This window comes from Neopsephotus bourkii, unplaced genomic scaffold (assembly GCF_033783945.1).
Source record: "Neopsephotus bourkii isolate Nb327-2 ecotype Australia unplaced genomic scaffold, CSIRO-AGI_Nbou_v1 NB_1616, whole genome shotgun sequence".
In the NCBI taxonomy this organism is placed as follows: domain Eukaryota; kingdom Metazoa; phylum Chordata; class Aves; order Psittaciformes; family Psittacidae; genus Neopsephotus; species Neopsephotus bourkii.
Window position 1 is genome coordinate 609774 of NW_026902091.1, and position 17011 is coordinate 626784.

The 17011-nt window shown below is 42.8% G+C and overlaps 1 protein-coding gene across 3 annotated transcripts in view; it reads left to right on the plus strand.

The window, feature by feature from the left end:
- CMIP (c-Maf inducing protein) overlaps nt 1–15873 on the plus strand; it is a 142208-nt gene extending 126335 nt beyond the window's left edge. For 2 of the 3 annotated variants that reach the window (XM_061372795.1, XM_061372797.1), the window contains 10 exons: nt 481–507; nt 970–1018; nt 2161–2286; nt 4696–4812; nt 6272–6412; nt 7356–7403; nt 8129–8275; nt 9876–9981; nt 11084–11154; nt 13753–15873. In XM_061372795.1, the coding sequence (XP_061228779.1) occupies nt 481–507; nt 970–1018; nt 2161–2286; nt 4696–4812; nt 6272–6412; nt 7356–7403; nt 8129–8275; nt 9876–9981; nt 11084–11154; nt 13753–13806 (886 nt within the window). In that variant the 3' untranslated portion in view covers nt 13807–15873. The remainder of the gene's footprint in view (nt 1–480; nt 508–969; nt 1019–2160; nt 2287–4695; nt 4813–6271; nt 6413–7355; nt 7404–8128; nt 8276–9875; nt 9982–11083; nt 11155–13752) is intronic. The other variant, XM_061372796.1, reaches the window with a different exon arrangement.
- The last annotated feature ends 1138 nt before the right edge of the window (nt 15874–17011 follow it).

The following is a 17011-nucleotide window of genomic DNA, read 5'->3' on the forward strand; positions in this document are numbered from 1 at the left end:
TTGATGCATGATGTTAATTAGTTGTGACCATACTATAATTGCACTGCAATTAAAGAATTCACTTGACTCTTCTAGGTAGCCAAAAATTCTGTAATGATACAGCCTTATTGTAAGTGTTCTACTAGCTTTCTTCTGACTCAGAGCTTTCACTGCCATTAGTCTAAGTCCTTAGACAGGACTCAGGAAAAGCTACAAGATTTGTTCCAAGTAATATTTTGGTTTTCATTCATTTTCTCCCCTGGAGACTTTACCTGGTCTGTTTGGAAAGATTATTCTTTTTGTCTTGTGTGCTGCAGTATCTTAGCAAGTCCTTTATTATGTGGAAAGAGCTGAGTAGTGGTTGTGGTTTGGTTTGCTTTGTTTTTTCTTCTTTTCCTTTTTTCTCTTTTCCCTTCCTTGCATCCTTCTTTCCATTTGTTTCTTTGTTTTTTCCTTCCTTCCTTCTCCCAAATCCTCATACTTTTCTGTTTTAAATTTCAGGGCTCTTGCGCATGAGAAATTTACAAAGTAAGTTTTGGGGGCTTGCTTGTTTTATTGAAGGGGGGTAGTTACTTAAAATACTTGTACTGGTCAATAATAGCAATGGTGCATTATTCAGTATTGTGTCTCTAATGTTTTTACCTGTGAGGGGCCGTAAGCATGTTCTGTTAATAATAAAAAGATGTAGTTTTCTTTGTAATTTACTGTGGCAGCAGTCTCCCAAGGGCTAAAGGCACTGAGTGCTGATAGGGTTTACAAACGTGTTTGTCACTGCATGTCTCTGAAACCTTTTCTAGGCTATTGTGAACAGACAGTGTCCTTGGTAATCACTTTTAGCCCTCACGTTTCCTTCCTGTGGAAGCAGTGCAACTTGTTTCTCTGTAAAGTGCATGAATATATATAAAGTGTAATTGAAGAGAAATGTGACACTCACATCAATACTGCAACCAGCAACTGCTTATTCTTGTCCTTTTACCTTTTTTCCCCCAGGGAGCTGAAATATGTGATTCAGAGATTTGCAGAAGACCTGAGGCAAGAAGTGAGTCTATTGACAGGTTACACAGAGTATTAACAGGGGGAGCTGAAAGAATGCTTGTTCTGAAGATCTCTCCTTAAGTAGTTTGTTTCAAAACATGGTGTGGTTTTGCTGTGCTTATGTTGCTTAGGGAGTAATAGCCGCTCAGGGCACACGGTGTTAATATGAATGGTTTCTAGCTTTATGTATAAACGTGTTGTGACCTCCTTGTCTGGCATCAGTTGCTGTCCTTGCTCTGCAGTAAACTGCAACCAGCAAGATCTTCTCACTCTGAATTTCTGAGGGCTTTTCTTCCGTACAAAAAAAAAAAAGGAAAGCAAAATCCATGGACCCTTACAGCTTGCGAAATAACAGGTTTTATGTGCCTGCTTTTCAGTTACATTGTGTGCAAATGACCATAATTCCCATGAATTAGCAGGAGAAAGGGGGTGGGAGGTGTGTTACTGGAAGGAGTGCATAGCTGTAGCCTCATGGTGGCTGACTGCTGCACGTGTAGCTTGTTCAACATCATCAGCTGGAGAAAACCTTAATTAAGACTCCTCTATTAAGCTGTGGGAACAGATACAGTAATCTCTACAGTGGGCCAAATTTAGACTAATGGTAGCTTGCTAGTGCCAGTTCTTCAGTGCAGCTTCTTACGTATTCCTGTTAATTTGTGGATTTCCTTCACCCTGACACTGGTCACATTTTATTATAGCAGGAGTAATAGGATTTTTTAATGATTGGAAGGAGCAAGCCATTAGCCAACTGCATTTGGTGTGCAGATCACATCAGAAGCGTAGACACACATGGCGGTAGGATGGGGGAAAAATGGCAGAAGCTCAGAAATGGTAGTTTTTTGTTTCATTTTCGTTTGTGGTTTTGTTTTGTTTCTTTTGGGGATGGTGTTGGTTTTTGTTCTGGTTTTTCAAGTAAAGGGAATGAAAGAGGCCATGCAATGAGTGATGATACAGCTTCTCTCCTTGCTTGTACTGCAAAAATGATTCTGTGAGTGGAGACATGCCTGTAGCTCTGTAGACTGGAATATTAACTGTGAATTTCCAGCAGACCCTGGTTTTGTAGTGACTTCTTTTGGCCAAGTGTGGGAGACACCCGTGCTTACTGGTAGGAACTGTAACCTTCCCAATGTCTTCACTTTTTGACAGGTCCACTCATGCTTGCTGAGTGTGCGGGCTGGCAAGGATGGCTGGTTCCAGCTCTACAGCCCTGGTGGAGTGGCATGTGATGATGATGGGGAGCTGTTTGCCAGTATGGTACGTGTCTGCCATAATGTGAGTTTAGTAACTTCTTTGCAGTAAGTAATGCGGTTTTGTCATGGTTCTGTAAACTACAAGTATGCACCAGGAAATCTAAACCTTTATATCACCAAAGTGATTGAAATTCCTTGCAATCACAATTTGGCTACTATGACAGCTTTCTGTTCTTGAACTTTGGTTGTTTTTGCACTGTGTAGTGCACAGAACCATGCATATATATATATGTGTGTGTGCATATGTATTTTTGTATTTATAAATACATGTGTTTGTCTGTATAAAGAACTCTTTCAGAATATGGAATACTGGGAAGCAGGTGCGACAGGCTGTTCCACACATCCACACCTATAGTTTTCATTTATAGCTACCTTGGAATTTAAAGCCAGCAGTAACATTGAATTAATCAAAGGGTGGATATATAGATATAAAAATATGTTAGCAGTTTCTCTGCCCAATTACATTGTTGTGGGGATGTATTAGAAACCAGCATTCTATTTCTTAGTAGTTATTTCTTTTGTAACTCTCAGAAAGACTAGACAGAAAATAGTAAGTTTTAATCGCTGATGCTGCCACTGGCTTCCTGTGCAGCCTGGGTCAAGTCACGTAAGTCTCGCTGTTTATTAATTCTCCATATGCCAAGTAAGATGGAAATGGTATTACTTCCTTTCCCTGGTAAGGGGAATAACGTGTGTTGAAGTTGGGTGTACAGTGGAGTGACTTTCAGGGGGATCTATACTTTGTGCATCTGCCTCTTGCTGAACATGCACGTCTGTTTCTGCACTTAAAACTTACTATACACTTTAATCCAGATGGATCAGGTACCTTTAAAACAGGTAATGGACAAAGACTGTTCACAAAAGGTTTCGTCCCTCTTTACTGATTCTGTCTTTTAAGTTTGGAAAGAAAACTTCAGAATTATATAATTTCTCCTGAGAGCTTTTGTGGTCCGCGATATTTATGAGCATCAGGAGATGGCGTGCATGAGAGTACAGTGCTAACATACATCAATATGCAGTACTCTGTGCCCTTTGCAAGGATGTTGATAAATACTTAAAGAGCTGCTAATGACTAACGATAAAGTATGGAAAACATCCTGATCATAGATGGACCTTGCATTAAGTGGTAGCATCAGTATTTTCCATCACTCAAGAAAACCTCCTAAAAAGCTTAATGATAACTGCATGAAATGAAATCCTTCTTGGCGTTAAGCTTACTGTTTTTAAAGGATACCTTTAAAAACATGGATGCTTAAGAAAATATTTTGTGTTTTTTCTAAAGGCCTTGCTGGTAATGAAGCCACGAGGAAGAAGAATTGCATGGTAGCACATGATCTGCATAGAACTGACCCCACCATGGCGTGGTTGTGATATTTTCAGCAGTGTTGAACATAGTCCAGGCAATACTATGAACCAGGGGAACCACAGAACGTATTTACAAGTTTATTGTAATGTAGACTTAACTGTAGTTAATGGAGCTCTTACTGCCCAGGTCACTGGAAACTACAAATTGACACACAGTGCTCTGCCAGCAAACTGGTGAATCAGCTGTCTGGGCCATAAAACAGGGCTTTAGCTGGGAAACTGAAATTGTCTTCGGCTAGTCTCTAGGGCCTTTCAATGGGAAAGAATATTGCCAATATCTTTTGTGAGAAGAGACTCTCTAACGTTTCATTTGTAAAAGTGGCTTTGCATTTCTGCCATAGGTGTTACTATGTGATATCATCCGATGCTCTCTGGAGGTAGAAGTCTGCGGGACAGTGTTGTCAACTAGTGGACTCAAGAGAGTTTTACTCAGGCAGTGTTCTCAGCATTTCTTTCCTTTCAGAGAAAACTGAGCAAGAGAGAAAGCAAGATAATGACACAAGAGCATGTGAAAGCACATGAAGTCACCTCTGACTTAGGGCTCAGGACTGCTTTCTTAAGGCATTCCTTCCTTTCCCAGTCAGTTCCTGTCTGCTCATTCCAAACAGGTGATTTTGTCTGTCACCACCCTTGAAGCAAGGCTAGTGTTCAGCCAGCACCACTGCCTTTTACCTAGGTGTCCAGCCCACACAACCCTTGCTCACCAGCTGGCACTTCAAACAGATGTGAAGGAAAAGTCTCCTGTGGTTCCCCTGGGGCTGGGTTCATCGTGTTACTAGGGATGGGGACAATTGCACAGCTGCTTTGATGTTTCCTGCGGAGCCTGTATCAGGCCTCTGTCAGCTGCGCTCCTTCATGGAGGAAAACTACCCACTCCCTCTAATCTCACTAGGTATCACTTCCAATCAGCAATAAAGCTGTTGAGAGATTGCAACCATAATGGTAATGAGGGACCCCTTTTCTTTAGATTTGTCTACGTTTTGTGTGACTGTCTAACAATGTCGCTTCCAGAGGTATATATGTTTCTTAGGCTAACACCTCTAATTTAGCTCTGTTTCTCAAATAGGTGCATATTTTAATGGGATCCTGCTATAAAACAAAGAAGTTTCTGCTTTCGCTGGCTGAAAATAAACTGGGACCTTGCATGCTACTGGCCTTAAGGGGTAACCAGACAATGGTTGAGGTAAGCCCTAAAGATACGTGGTTATGGTTTACGAGCAGTATTCAGGTTTCACACTGCCTTTCCAAGAATTAGGTCTAGTGGAACTGTAGAAACCAAGCTCAGGTTTGTGTCATACCAAAAACCAGCAGTCATGTTTCTTTTCATTAACTGCAGTGGAATATTGTTGTTTTGCAGTGCAAATTGCATGAACAGTGAGTGCAAGAATATTTGGAGAGAGATTGTTTGCTCTAAGTCAATTGGAGAGGCTAAGTTGGGAGATAAATGGCCATCCATGGTGATGTAGTCTGTGGCGAGGGGTCAGAACTCAGAACCACAAGGCTGTTCCATGACTAAATTCCTGATGCTTGTCTTGCCACGTGCAAAATGAACAATGCATAAGTACTGCATTTACAGAGCCTTATTTACTTGCATTAATAAACTGATTTTTGTGTGCCTATGATTGGTTATTTTTGTTGCACTAATAGTTTTAAACATATTTTTTCTGGGTTCCTTTGAAGATGTTTCTTGATAAATGCCATCATGCATTTTAAATGGAAATAGAGCATGGTTAAATAGGTGGAAGGAATTACAGTTTTTCCTTGAGCTAGATCTGTGTGTGCTAATTTAATCCAGTAAATAACAGAGTGCGCTGTGTGAATTTGAATATAATGTTGCTTGATTTTTTTTTATTAAAGGTAATTAGAATGATGCAGGGAATAAAAGCTTTGCATTCTAATTGCAATGGTATGATGTGTGGCTGGAAAGGCAAGGCAGCATGAGGGGTGCAGCTTGTGTCCTAAGCCCATGTAACCCTTTGGAATCATTCCCTGGTGTCTTAACTTGCTCCTGTGCAGCACCTACAACAGCCTCTTGACCAGGGGTGAGTGAGGCATGTTCCCAGTGAGATGTAAGGTGTTCTGCCCACAGCAGCAAGTTCCCAGCATCACCTTTTCTTGGAGCCTCCCTGACCTTGCCTTAACCTGCCTCACAGACAGGATACACTTCACCTGCATTCTGCTTGCGCTTAGGGACAGAAAATCCAGAACTTAGGGAGATGCTTTACTCTGCTGCTGATGGTCTGATGCTGATATCCCAAGTGTGCCAATCTGCAGTCTAGCCAGTGTACCTGGGAAATACTGGATCGATTGTACCTGTTCTGAATCAGGCTGTGGCATGGATCCATCTTCCAGGACTGATGCGAAGTAATTGTGCCTCTCAGTCAGAAGGAATGAGCACTAATGGAAGACAGGATAGATAGTCTGACTTTCAGACATTAGAGTTCATTCTTTACGGATAAAAATTGGTTTCTTGTGTTGGAAGGTCAGCAAAGGTTGCTGTGATCCTCTCGTCTAGCCTGAATAATGCGTGCTCTCAGGACTTACCCAAGTAATTTAAACTAGATGGCCAGTGTAATTAGGATATTTGGAACCAACTGAATATAAATACTGCGGTGACCACTCTTCTTTCTTTCTGCTGCTAGATTTTGTGTCTGATGCTGGAATACAACATCATTGAAAATAACGACACCCAGCTCCAGATCATCTCTACCCTGGAAAGCACAGACGTGGGAAAGAGAATGTATGAACAGCTGTGTGACAGGCAGAGGGAGTTAAAAGAGCTGGTATGTCACCGGGCATGCAGTATTGCCATAGCACATTGTGGTCTGTCCTCTCCAGAAATGGAGGTACAAAAGAAAGACAAGCAGGGTGTGAAATTCCCAGTTTAACAACAGGATGGGAGCAGTATTTGGAGGATTTTACTGTGAATATATATACTGTGTGATATTTACTGATGTGTCTAATCCCATACTATGTTTATAAATGATATTCAATAACCTGCTTAGAATCTGTGTGAAAGAAGGTGAAGTCCTGATGTCTGAAGATCTTGCAAGTCAGCTTGTCAAATTCTGCCACCTTTTGACGTATGAATAGCAAATGGTTCTAGTGCTGGCCAGCATTTCTTAATGCTGTGACATTCACAACCATTTCATGAGATGGTCTTTAGGTCTAGTTCTCAGAGGCTCTAAGAGCCTATGAGAAAAAGATTCCCCCCTCTTTTTTTCCTCCTGGTTTTAAAGATGGGATCTACATTTTGAGTGCTCTCATTAACACTTTTTCACCTATGCAGACAATCTTCCTCTTCCCTCTTTCACACTTGTATTTGTTGTCTTTAACCCTGCCTGAAATGCATATGCTTTTTTTGAAGTCAGACAAACGATTTTATCAGCTGTGCAGCCTCAACCCCTTTGTTATCTTAGCCCAGCATTTTAAGGCTGTTTTCTTTAAAGTGAAAGTAACCAAGTAATGGGAGGCTGAATCAGACAAAATGCTGACCCACAGCATGAAGCTGCATTTAGTGGACGTCCCCTGGGTAGCAACAGGCCTGCATCTAGCACGCTCAGGAAAGAATCTGTCAGTGCAGAGAGAGCAGGGAGAAAGTGGAAGGGCTGGCAGGGAGCTTTGAAATTGGAGCAGGGTTCACCCTAGTGTTGAGCTAGATAGACTTCAGATGGTCTGAAATGTAGAATGGCAGCTTGTTTGACCAAAATGTCTTCTGTCTTACAGCAAAGAAAAGGTGGTCCCACAAGATTAACACTGCCATCCAAATCCACCGTAAGTTAATCACGTCAATAGAGAAACAAGCTTTATCGTAACATATTTAGACACTTGGTGTATGGTTGCCATGTGGCACAGGGGTTTTGGTGAGTTGAGAGGGGCGTCATGGACTCTCTCTGTCAACACAGCTGGAGTTTACACAAGTAAGGGTGTATTTCCACTCTTGGGCCTGTGCAGCAGTTTCCAGTACAAGTTGAAGCCTCAGTCTGTCAGGTTTATACTGGTGTGCAGGTTTGGAATGTTAGATTTTTGGGGAAGAATTTTGCATGAAAAAAAAGCAGATTTCACAATGCCCAGTTCTGGATCTTGGACATGTAGGTCTGCAAGAGACCCATCACTGTTGCAGTTAAGGCTGGTGTAAACCCAGACTAACTTCACTGAGGCCAGGTGATGGTCCTGAGTATGGTTTGGATCTAGAACCTGCAGTGAAACATTAAGTTAAAAGGCCCACTGAAGCCTTTGTGTCTCGTAAGGATACACACGCAAAGAACACTTCAGTCCTCATGTCTGAATAAGTTTTTCCCAGGGTATATAAAGCAACACTGCCACAAGAGCCCAGCTGCCTGCCAAACAAACTGAAACTTCTCTGTGTGGTTCTCTATTACTGTAAACAAGTCTTATAATGGTGAAGCTCCTGCTGGTTAACAGCATCTGTGATACCGTTGCATGTTGCAGGCTGAGTCGTCGATAGTCTTGCTTATCCACCTCTGGTTTGCTTTCAGGATGCAGACCTGGCCCGCTTGCTAAGCTCAGGATCTTTTGGGAATCTGGAAAACCTCAGCCTGGCCTTTACCAATGTGACAAGTGCTTGTGCTGAGCACCTCATTAAACTGCCTTCTCTCAAGCAGCTGAACCTGTGGTCAACTCAGGTAAGTGCTTTGCAGACTGAAACTCAGAGCAGGAAACAGTGCTGACTAATTCTGAAATTTCACATTACATCAGCACGAGAAGAGAGTGTGAAGAGGCTTGTTTAGAATGAGTTTGTCTTTGTGCTATTTTTACAGGGCCTGTCTATGGTCTAGCTCATCTTGGAGGCTGCTTCTTCTTTGCCACCTTTCTTTTTTATTATTTTTTCCATTTTATTTTCAATTATAAAGGAGTTGCTGCTTGGGTTGGATGTTCCAGTTGGGTGTTGTTGATACTGTGTATTTTGCTGTGCTGCTTTTCATCTGAGAAGCACTTATGCTTTCGCCCATTTGAGGTGACAAAAAGGAGTCTGTGTGCAGCTCATCTGGTCAAGTGAAGCAGACTGAGTCTTTGCAGTGCAGGCAGTGAACTGCTCTGAATGCTGATCAACCAGAATTTCTTTAAAAACAACAGCAACAAAAAGAAACTCAACTAATGAATAAATGGAAGGAAACTATAAATGAGAATGTGGTTATTCCCTGCCCATGGCAGGGGGGTTGGAACTGGATGAGCTTAATGTCCTTTCCAACCCTAACTATTCTATAGTTCTATGATTCTATTTTGTAAGCAAAAAGAACCCAAGTTAACTGAATAAATTATTCAGTTGTTAATTGAAAGAGCTTTTTAAGTTAAATTTTTCTTCTACATTTCCTTGCTGGTTTTGGTCTCTGAGGTTCTCCATTAAACAGGTTTTCCCCATTTTCTGTTAGCACCTATTTGCAGTGCTCACTGAAAATACATTTATTCTCAGTGCAGCCACAAAAAGCAGCATTTTTTTTCCCCACCCAAATGTCATGTAAATAATCTTGTTTTGTTTTCCTAACTACTTTTGTATCCCAGAAATTTCCTCTTTTTTTTTTTTTGCATGGGGAATATGAAGTCCAATCTCATTGCTTCCTTGTTTTAACACTGCCTTGCATCTCCTCCAGATTTGTCCTAACAATGTAACTTTGGGATTTGAAAACTTTGATGCTTCTTGCTCAAAATGGGTTTGATTTCACTGGACAAAGAGCCTGCTTTTTGTATCATCTTTTTTTTTTTTTTTAATTATAAAAAAAAAGAAGTTTAAATTCCGTTTATTTTGTGATATGCTGGTTTCCATTAATCTAGGATTTAGCAACAACAGAAACCAAGTGGGTCAATAGAACAATTACCAATCAATAGTGCATTGTTCTTGAGACCAAAATAGCTAATTAATACCACTTGCATTATGCTCTTGTTTTGTGATGTGGCTGGGAACTGGCTGAGCCTGCCATAACCATCTTGTATAGCCCTGGTGGGAACGCCCTCATACAAAGTCCAGACTTCAAAGGCACCATTCTGATTAAATGATGGCCTGCGGTTAAGTGTGCACAAGTCACTTAATTTTTCTGTTCCCCATCTGCAAAAACAGGGATAAAACTATTTGCTTTCTCTCCTGTCATTTGAGGCTGTGGTAAACAATCAGAGTGTGGCTTTAAGGGCTGATCTGCAAACCTCGTTTCAGTGTGCCATGTTTGCACTGAGCAGCTCGCACGTGACGTTCATGCACTGTTTGAAAGCAGTTCTGCTTTTGCCCCACAGTTTGGAGACGCAGGGCTGCGGCTTCTCTCTGAACACCTCACGATGCTGCAAGTGCTCAACCTCTGCGAGACGCCTGTCACAGATGCTGGGCTGCTGGCACTTAGTTGTAAGTGACCAAAATAAGCTACAGAGGAAAATGACATGGGTTCGGAAGAATTCACGTGGGTTCAGATAGAAGATTGATTTCTCGGCTGCCACGGTGCTGCTTCCGCAGGGACTTAGGACAGGCTTTGGTTGTGTTTGGGTTTAAACTTCCCTCCTCCCTGCCTGCTCAAGTGGCTGGGCTGTTAAAGCTGCAGGCAGGGGAAGCAAGAGGATGATCTGAGCCCCGTGCTCAGTGGGCTTTGCTGTCCAAGATCTACTCCGGCTCTGCCTCTGACTTTAGCAGTGGCACTTGTCTCAATCTCACGTGGTGACCTGTTGCCCTGAGACTTCTCAGCTTTGTTTCGTGTGCGGTGTCCCCTCAGGTGGAAGTCTGACCTTGTGATGCAGGAGGGGAAGATTGCAAAACCACGTAGCAAGTTATTGTAAGAGTTTTGCAACTGTGAGCAGCAGGTTTCGTACCCTCTCTGGCCCTTTTTTGTTTCTTCTTTTTGGGGAGGTGAAACTCTTGCTGTTTAAATAGGGTGAGGCAGAGCAGCGCCACCTAAGCAGCATTCAGGATTCCCCCGTGCACTGCAAGCTGCTCAGCGTGCCAGAATGAAACCCTTTCCTACACAGTGTATTATAAACCTCGCCTGTTGGGTTTAAAGGGCTCCTTTAATAGGCTTGATCCTACACAGACATGCCAGACAGGCCAGTAGTTACGGCTCATCTTAGGAAACTATTCTGCTAAGTACTGGAGCCTAAAATGGAAATGGGGGGAGGGAGGACTGCTGGATCAGCATGGCCTCTGCGTGCACCATGCACTGAGAATGGGCACTATGCAGAATAATGTGCAGGAAACTGATTATGAGAAGTTGCCTGAACTCCTTTGAAGTCAGCGGACTTAAGCATATGCTTAATGGCCCTTCCTAAATAGGGACTTTTTCCTGGATGAGGGCCCAAACAGCTGTTTATCCATTTGTACTTCTATATTTTACACTATTCAGCTTTTTCCTGAGTGCACCGCACACAGTCATGTCTTGTTTATGCTTTGACCTACCGTAAGCTTGGTATTTTAAGAAAATGCAGCATGATCATAAATATCTGTGTGTTTTCTGTTTCAGCCATGAAGAGCCTGTGCAGCCTGAATATGAACAGCACCAAACTTTCAGCAGATACCTACGAAGATCTCAAGGTATTTCTGAATTGCACCCACTAAAGATGAAAAGCAGCTGGACCACAAGGACTTGCACATTTCGCAAGTGCATGGTAGTAGCGCCTAGGGCAGAGAGAACTGGTCCTGTGGAGTGGGTAGCATGAAAGCCATCTGAAGAGGGGGAACTGGATTGTTTTGGGGAGGTGATGACTGAAAACAGCATTGTGAGGTTGCTGGCTTTGACTGACTCAGGAAACAGTTAATATGCTGAATAGATGAGTATGAGATGGAATCAGAAACTGAGTCTTTTCACCAGTGCTATCAACAGTAAAGGTTTCAGAAACAGGAGCATATTGTTTGTTTCTGGTGAGGATACAGAGACAGGTAGAATCTAGTTCACACCGCCAGAGCTGTGTCCTGTACTCTTAACAGGATCAAAAGTAATTGGGTGAACAGCATTACAGAGCCATGATGCAGAATGCAAAGGGAGAATTAAAAGCATTGGGGAAGGTACAGGTTTATCTTTGATGCCTTTTGGACTGGACCTGGGCTTTAAACAGAAAAACATGCAGAAATGCCCAGTTCCTGAGTTTGACGTGTGAGATTTGTACCATGAATTTACAACTGCCCCAACAAAATGGTGTAAAGAACTAGAATGTAGCTGTGGGAGAGGAACAGCCCAGGTGGTTTCAGGCAAAGACTGCCTGAGCTGTGTTGGCTTTCATGACTTTAGGTGGACTTTGTCTTCACTCTGATGTTGCCTGAGTTGCATCTCCCAAAGTCTTACCCTATAAACTCAAAGGCTGAAGAAGAAACTCAACACTATGTTGTCTTGTGTGTTGAAACCTTTGATTGTGCCAGGCTTACAAACTTGGGTTGAGTTTCGAACTTGAGGCAAGTCCTGAAGCTGCTCTGCTTTCAAACTGCAGCATCTCTCTTTGGCTCTGGCTGTGGAGCCAGGGCTCCCCCGGGGACTTGGTTGCAATGCTGCTAGGGTGGATTTTTCAAGATCAAGTTTTCAAAGCTTGTGTCCAATTGTATATGCAAAGAAGTCCCCCTTGGAATTAACAGCTGGTTTGCAGACGGGTTCACACAATGGAGCTTGTATCAGGCCTCAAGGGTTTACAGACAATCAAGGTCAATGCTGCATTTGGCCTAGGCCTCTGAAATCAGTCTGTTGAAATGCTCCCCTAGTCCTACCCCTGCTTCTGAGCCCCTTTGCCACTAAGTTTGTACCGAAACTCATGTTTTCCTAACCAGTTCCCTCTGGTCTGGTATTGCATTAACAGTTCTTAGCAGCAGCTGAGAAAGTGACTTGCCAGGGCGAACAGCAGAACTGGCTGTGAGCAAAGGCCTGATGATTGCAGAGAATTAAAAAAGCTGAGGAAACTTGTGCGTCACTTTTTCCCCCCTCTCACCTCTTTCATTGAGATTTATCTAAGTGGCCATTTTTGTCAGTGCTCTGTGTGTGTTCAAAGGGAGGGTAATAGTTTCTTCCCCTGGGGCACATGGTTGTAGGTCTGTTGGGAACAGCTCAGACTTCAAAGAACACGTTTTTGATACAAATCTTTCCTTCTTCTGCCCTTGGTCTGTGAGAGCACTTGGGGCACACGCCAGTGATGACATTTCCTCTCCCTTCTCCATCCCCCACCCCACTAAACACACTTGCACACACACAGACACCCACATATGTACCAGGCAGGCTGAACCAGACAATAAATAAACACCCACTACTGAAGTCATTATTGCCTAACTGAAAAATTATTTGCTGGCAGTGTCTGTAGGATTATGACTAGCTCTTATCAAAATATGCATGCACATAAATCAAGGAGTGAGGTAATAATGACTCCTAGAAACTTCCAACTCCTCAATTATGCCCTAGCCTAATTAAATGTGTTTGTTTGTTTTGAGAGAATTAGCCATACAATTATGGTCAGGGAGCATGGAAACAGGATCGGCTAAGTGGGAACCCTGCAAACAGCAGATTCACCTCTGCCTCACGCAGGGTGATTGAGGAACAGTATGACCAACAGCAGTGAGTTATGGAAAGGAGACTACAAAGACACCAGAAGTTGATAAAACACACTCAGATTGTTTTAATGCATGGAGGGAAAAATCAAGCAGTGACTGAGCGGAGGCTGAAGAAGTAGCGTGGGGCTGTTTGCTGCAGTTTGACAGACAAGGTTTTTATAGAATCATGGAATGGTTTGGGTTGGAAGGAATTAAAGCTCATCCAGTTCCAACCCCCTGCCATGGGCAGGGGCACCTTCCACTAGAGCAGGTTGCACCAAGCCCCGTTTTGCTAAGCCTTAGTGTAATGAATGAGACCTGATCTGGACCTGGTGACTGATGCATGGATGCTACCGAAGCCACTAGTTGGACTTGGTCCCTGTGTGTCCACTGTGTCCCTTCATTAACATTTGTGTGCTCCAGATCACTGCTGATGATCAGCAGTGATACTCTGCTCAGTGTAGTGCTCTGCAGTGGTACTCTGCAGGGTGTAGTGCATCTCCCTGCACTTTGTGGCTGATAGATCCATCCTTCCAGGATGCTGATGGTATGGATTTGCCAGGAACTTTATCCATGAGTCCTAAACACAGGTCATTAATTCTGCCTTTTCCCTACCCTCCCACACAGGCGAAACTACCCAATCTGAAGGAAGTGGATGTCCGCTACACCGAAGCGTGGTGAAATCTCTGCCTCCAACTCTTCTCTTTTACTTCTTGTGAGGAGGAAAGGATTTTTAAAACAGAGAAAAAACAAACTAAGAAATAACTTTTGTCTAATCCCTGTAGAGCAGTGAGTTTTGGGGATCTAATGTCGGGAGTTGTGCTTGTGGGGGAGAGGAGTGGTGTTGTGTGTGTGTGTGTTGGGGGGGGACAGGGCAAGCCTGGACCCAGATGGATTCTTTCAGCTTTGTGATTTCACGAATCTACATGAATTTAAATAGAAAAGTAAAAAAAAAAAAAAAAAAGAAAAAAGAAAAAAAAAAACTTTGTAGCAGCAAGAGGATTATAAAGAAAAAAAAACAAAACAAAACAAAAAAAAAACCTGACTGGGTTTTATTTGCCTTTGTGTTTTATGCGGTGTGGAGAAAAAAAGAATAATTCGTTTGTCGTTAATTTCCCTGGGTTTTCTTGGCTGGCACCTGGCCAGTCAGAACTCTGCCACCAGTTCTGCTCCAGAAAATCCGACTTACAGAAATCTCAAGAGGAAAAAACCAAAACCAGTATGATTTTCACCTCCCCCCCCTTGTCCTGCAGTTGTTACGCAAAGTAGTTGTTTTTCTTTTTTGTACATAAGATTTACATTATGCACCTATTTAAGAAGATGGTTCACAAATAACAGGTCTGGGACCTGTCTTTTATTTATGAGTTGTTAATTCTTTTACCTTTTCTTTCTTTTTTTTTTTTGCATTTAGAACTGTATAAACTAGTTTGCTGTCTTGTTATTAGTATTTCTTTTTTGTTAAAGGATTTGTCCTCTTTGAAGAATTGCCTTTCAGTAATGCATACTGTATTATACTCCCTCTCTGTCACGACATCCATCGCATTGTCCTTTCTGACTTCGAAATGCCTCTACTGTTATAAGATATTTCCTTCCTGTTACCAAGTAGGAAGGAAAATATCTCTCATGGGGTTATAGTTGTAGGGGGAAGGGTGCAGAGATTAATACAAGCCACATTTCCTTCTGAAGCCTATAAGCTTTTTCTAGTCTTTTAAACTGTGTCAGGTTTAAATGTGGGGATAGGAACGAGATACCGTGTATTTTGCCAATGGGGTATTCGCCAAACTCTGTAGCTTTTACAAGTTGCCTCCGTTGTTTTCTGTGTACGTCCGATATTTCAGAAAGAGGAAAAAAAAGCTCTCCCTCCATGTTGTGCATCAGTTCGTTCTGTTCCCCCCCCCTCCCCTTCCCTTTCCCTCACTACCTGTTCTGTGCACGCATTGTTCTGCATGTTCCTCTGGGGAGACTGAAGAAATAGCGTTGTTGCTGATCTGATAGCTCTGACCTGTCTGTAATGTGACTGCTACATTTTTCAAACTCCACAATTGCTTAGAAGGTGATTTTTTTAATAATTGTGGTTTCTTTTATATCTGCGCTGTCGAATCCTTTTTTTTCATAATGAGCCTTTGTTGTACAGACCTGCTTATTTAAAAAAAAAGCAAACCAAAACAAAATGATGTTTTCTTTCTTCTGTTTTAACACCTTTATTTCTTTATTTTATTCTTCAGCACCTCAAGGTTTCACATGCAGCCAATTATTGTTTTTTATATATAAAAATATATTATATTTAATCTTATTCAGCGGAAGCCAAGCTTTTGGGTTTTGTTGTTTTGGTTTTGTTTTCTATAGCTTTTTGTGTGGTTTTTTTGTTTGTTTGTTTGTTTTCTTTTTTATTTTGTTTGGTTTGGGTTTTATTTTATTTTATATTTTATTTTTAACCTTTGTTGCTGCCCAAATCATGGGGTTTCCCTCTTTTTTTTTTTTTTCTCTTTTTTTTTTTTTTTAATGAGTGAAAGGGGAATTGAGTCTTAACTCAAGTAACGTGCCAGGTTTTCCCCCCTTCAAATCCCAAGCTGTATGAAGATGCAGTATGGGAAGAAAGAATTAAAACAAATTAGAAGAAAAATTAAGCCAACATTTTCCTTAGCACTGTTGCTTTTACCAATGGTTTACTACTACTGTTCTGTAGCTGTGTACAAAGAGATGTGAAATAATTTCAGGCAAAAATAAACTGTAAGTGAGTATCTTTTAGTTGCGTGCTTTGTGTTTTCTTTCTCTGGCCCAATGATGTGGGGATGCTGTGGGAGATACAGAGCTGGAGGGTCATGGCCTCATGAGGATGGGGTCTCAAGGAGCCATGGGCTCTCACAGCTTGCTCCATGCTGCTGTCATAGAAGCATAGAATCACAGAATGGTTTGGGTTGGAAAGGACCTGAAGAACTTGTAGTTCCAACTCCCCCTGCCATGGGAAGGGATGCCTCCCACTAGACCGTGTAGCCCAAGGCTCTGTCCAACCTGGCCTTGAACACCACCAGGGATGGAGCATTTGCCACTTCTTTGGGCAGCCTGTGCCACTGCCTCACCACCCTCACAGGAAAGAACTTTATAAAGAACTTTATCTCTAACCTGAACTTCCCCTGTTTAAGTTTGAACCCATCACCCCTTGTCCTCACTACAGCCCTTGATGAACAGCCCCTCTCTGGCATCCCTATAGGCCCCCTTCAGACACTGGAAGGCTGCTATGAGGTCTCCTTGCAGACTTCTCCAGGGTGAACAGCCCCAACTTTCTCAGCCTATCTTCATACGGGAGGTGCTCCAGTCCCCTGATCATTCTCGTGGCCTCCTCTGGACTTGTTCCAACAGATCCATGTCCTTTTTATCTTGAGGACACCAGAACTGCACACAATACTCCAGGTGAGGTCCCACGAGAGCAGAGCAGAGGGGCAGGGTCACCTCCTTCAACCTGCTGGTCGCGCTCCTTTGGATGCAGCCCAGGATACGGTTGGCTTTCTGGGCTGCGAGCACACACTGAAGCTGGCTCATGTTCAGTTTCTCATGGACCAGCACTCCTGCTCTGTGCCCCTCGGTGTGCCTCAGTACTGCCTCTCCTCCCATCTGCAAAGCAGAGCACCAGGGGTTGTTTTCCACCAGTCATCAGATCTCAAGGCATGAGCCCCTACAAGGGACAGTCCTTGGGCAATGTGGTCTAGTGCGAGGGGGTTGGAACTAGATGATCTTAAGGTCCTTTCCAGCCCTAACCTATGATTCTCTGAGAGGTGGAGAAGCAGGACAGTTGCGCCTCTGTGCAGCCAGTTCTTGCATCCCTGCCCTAGACCATTTATCTCTGCACTGTTCCTAATCCTTCCCAGGCTCCAAGAGTCCTTGCACT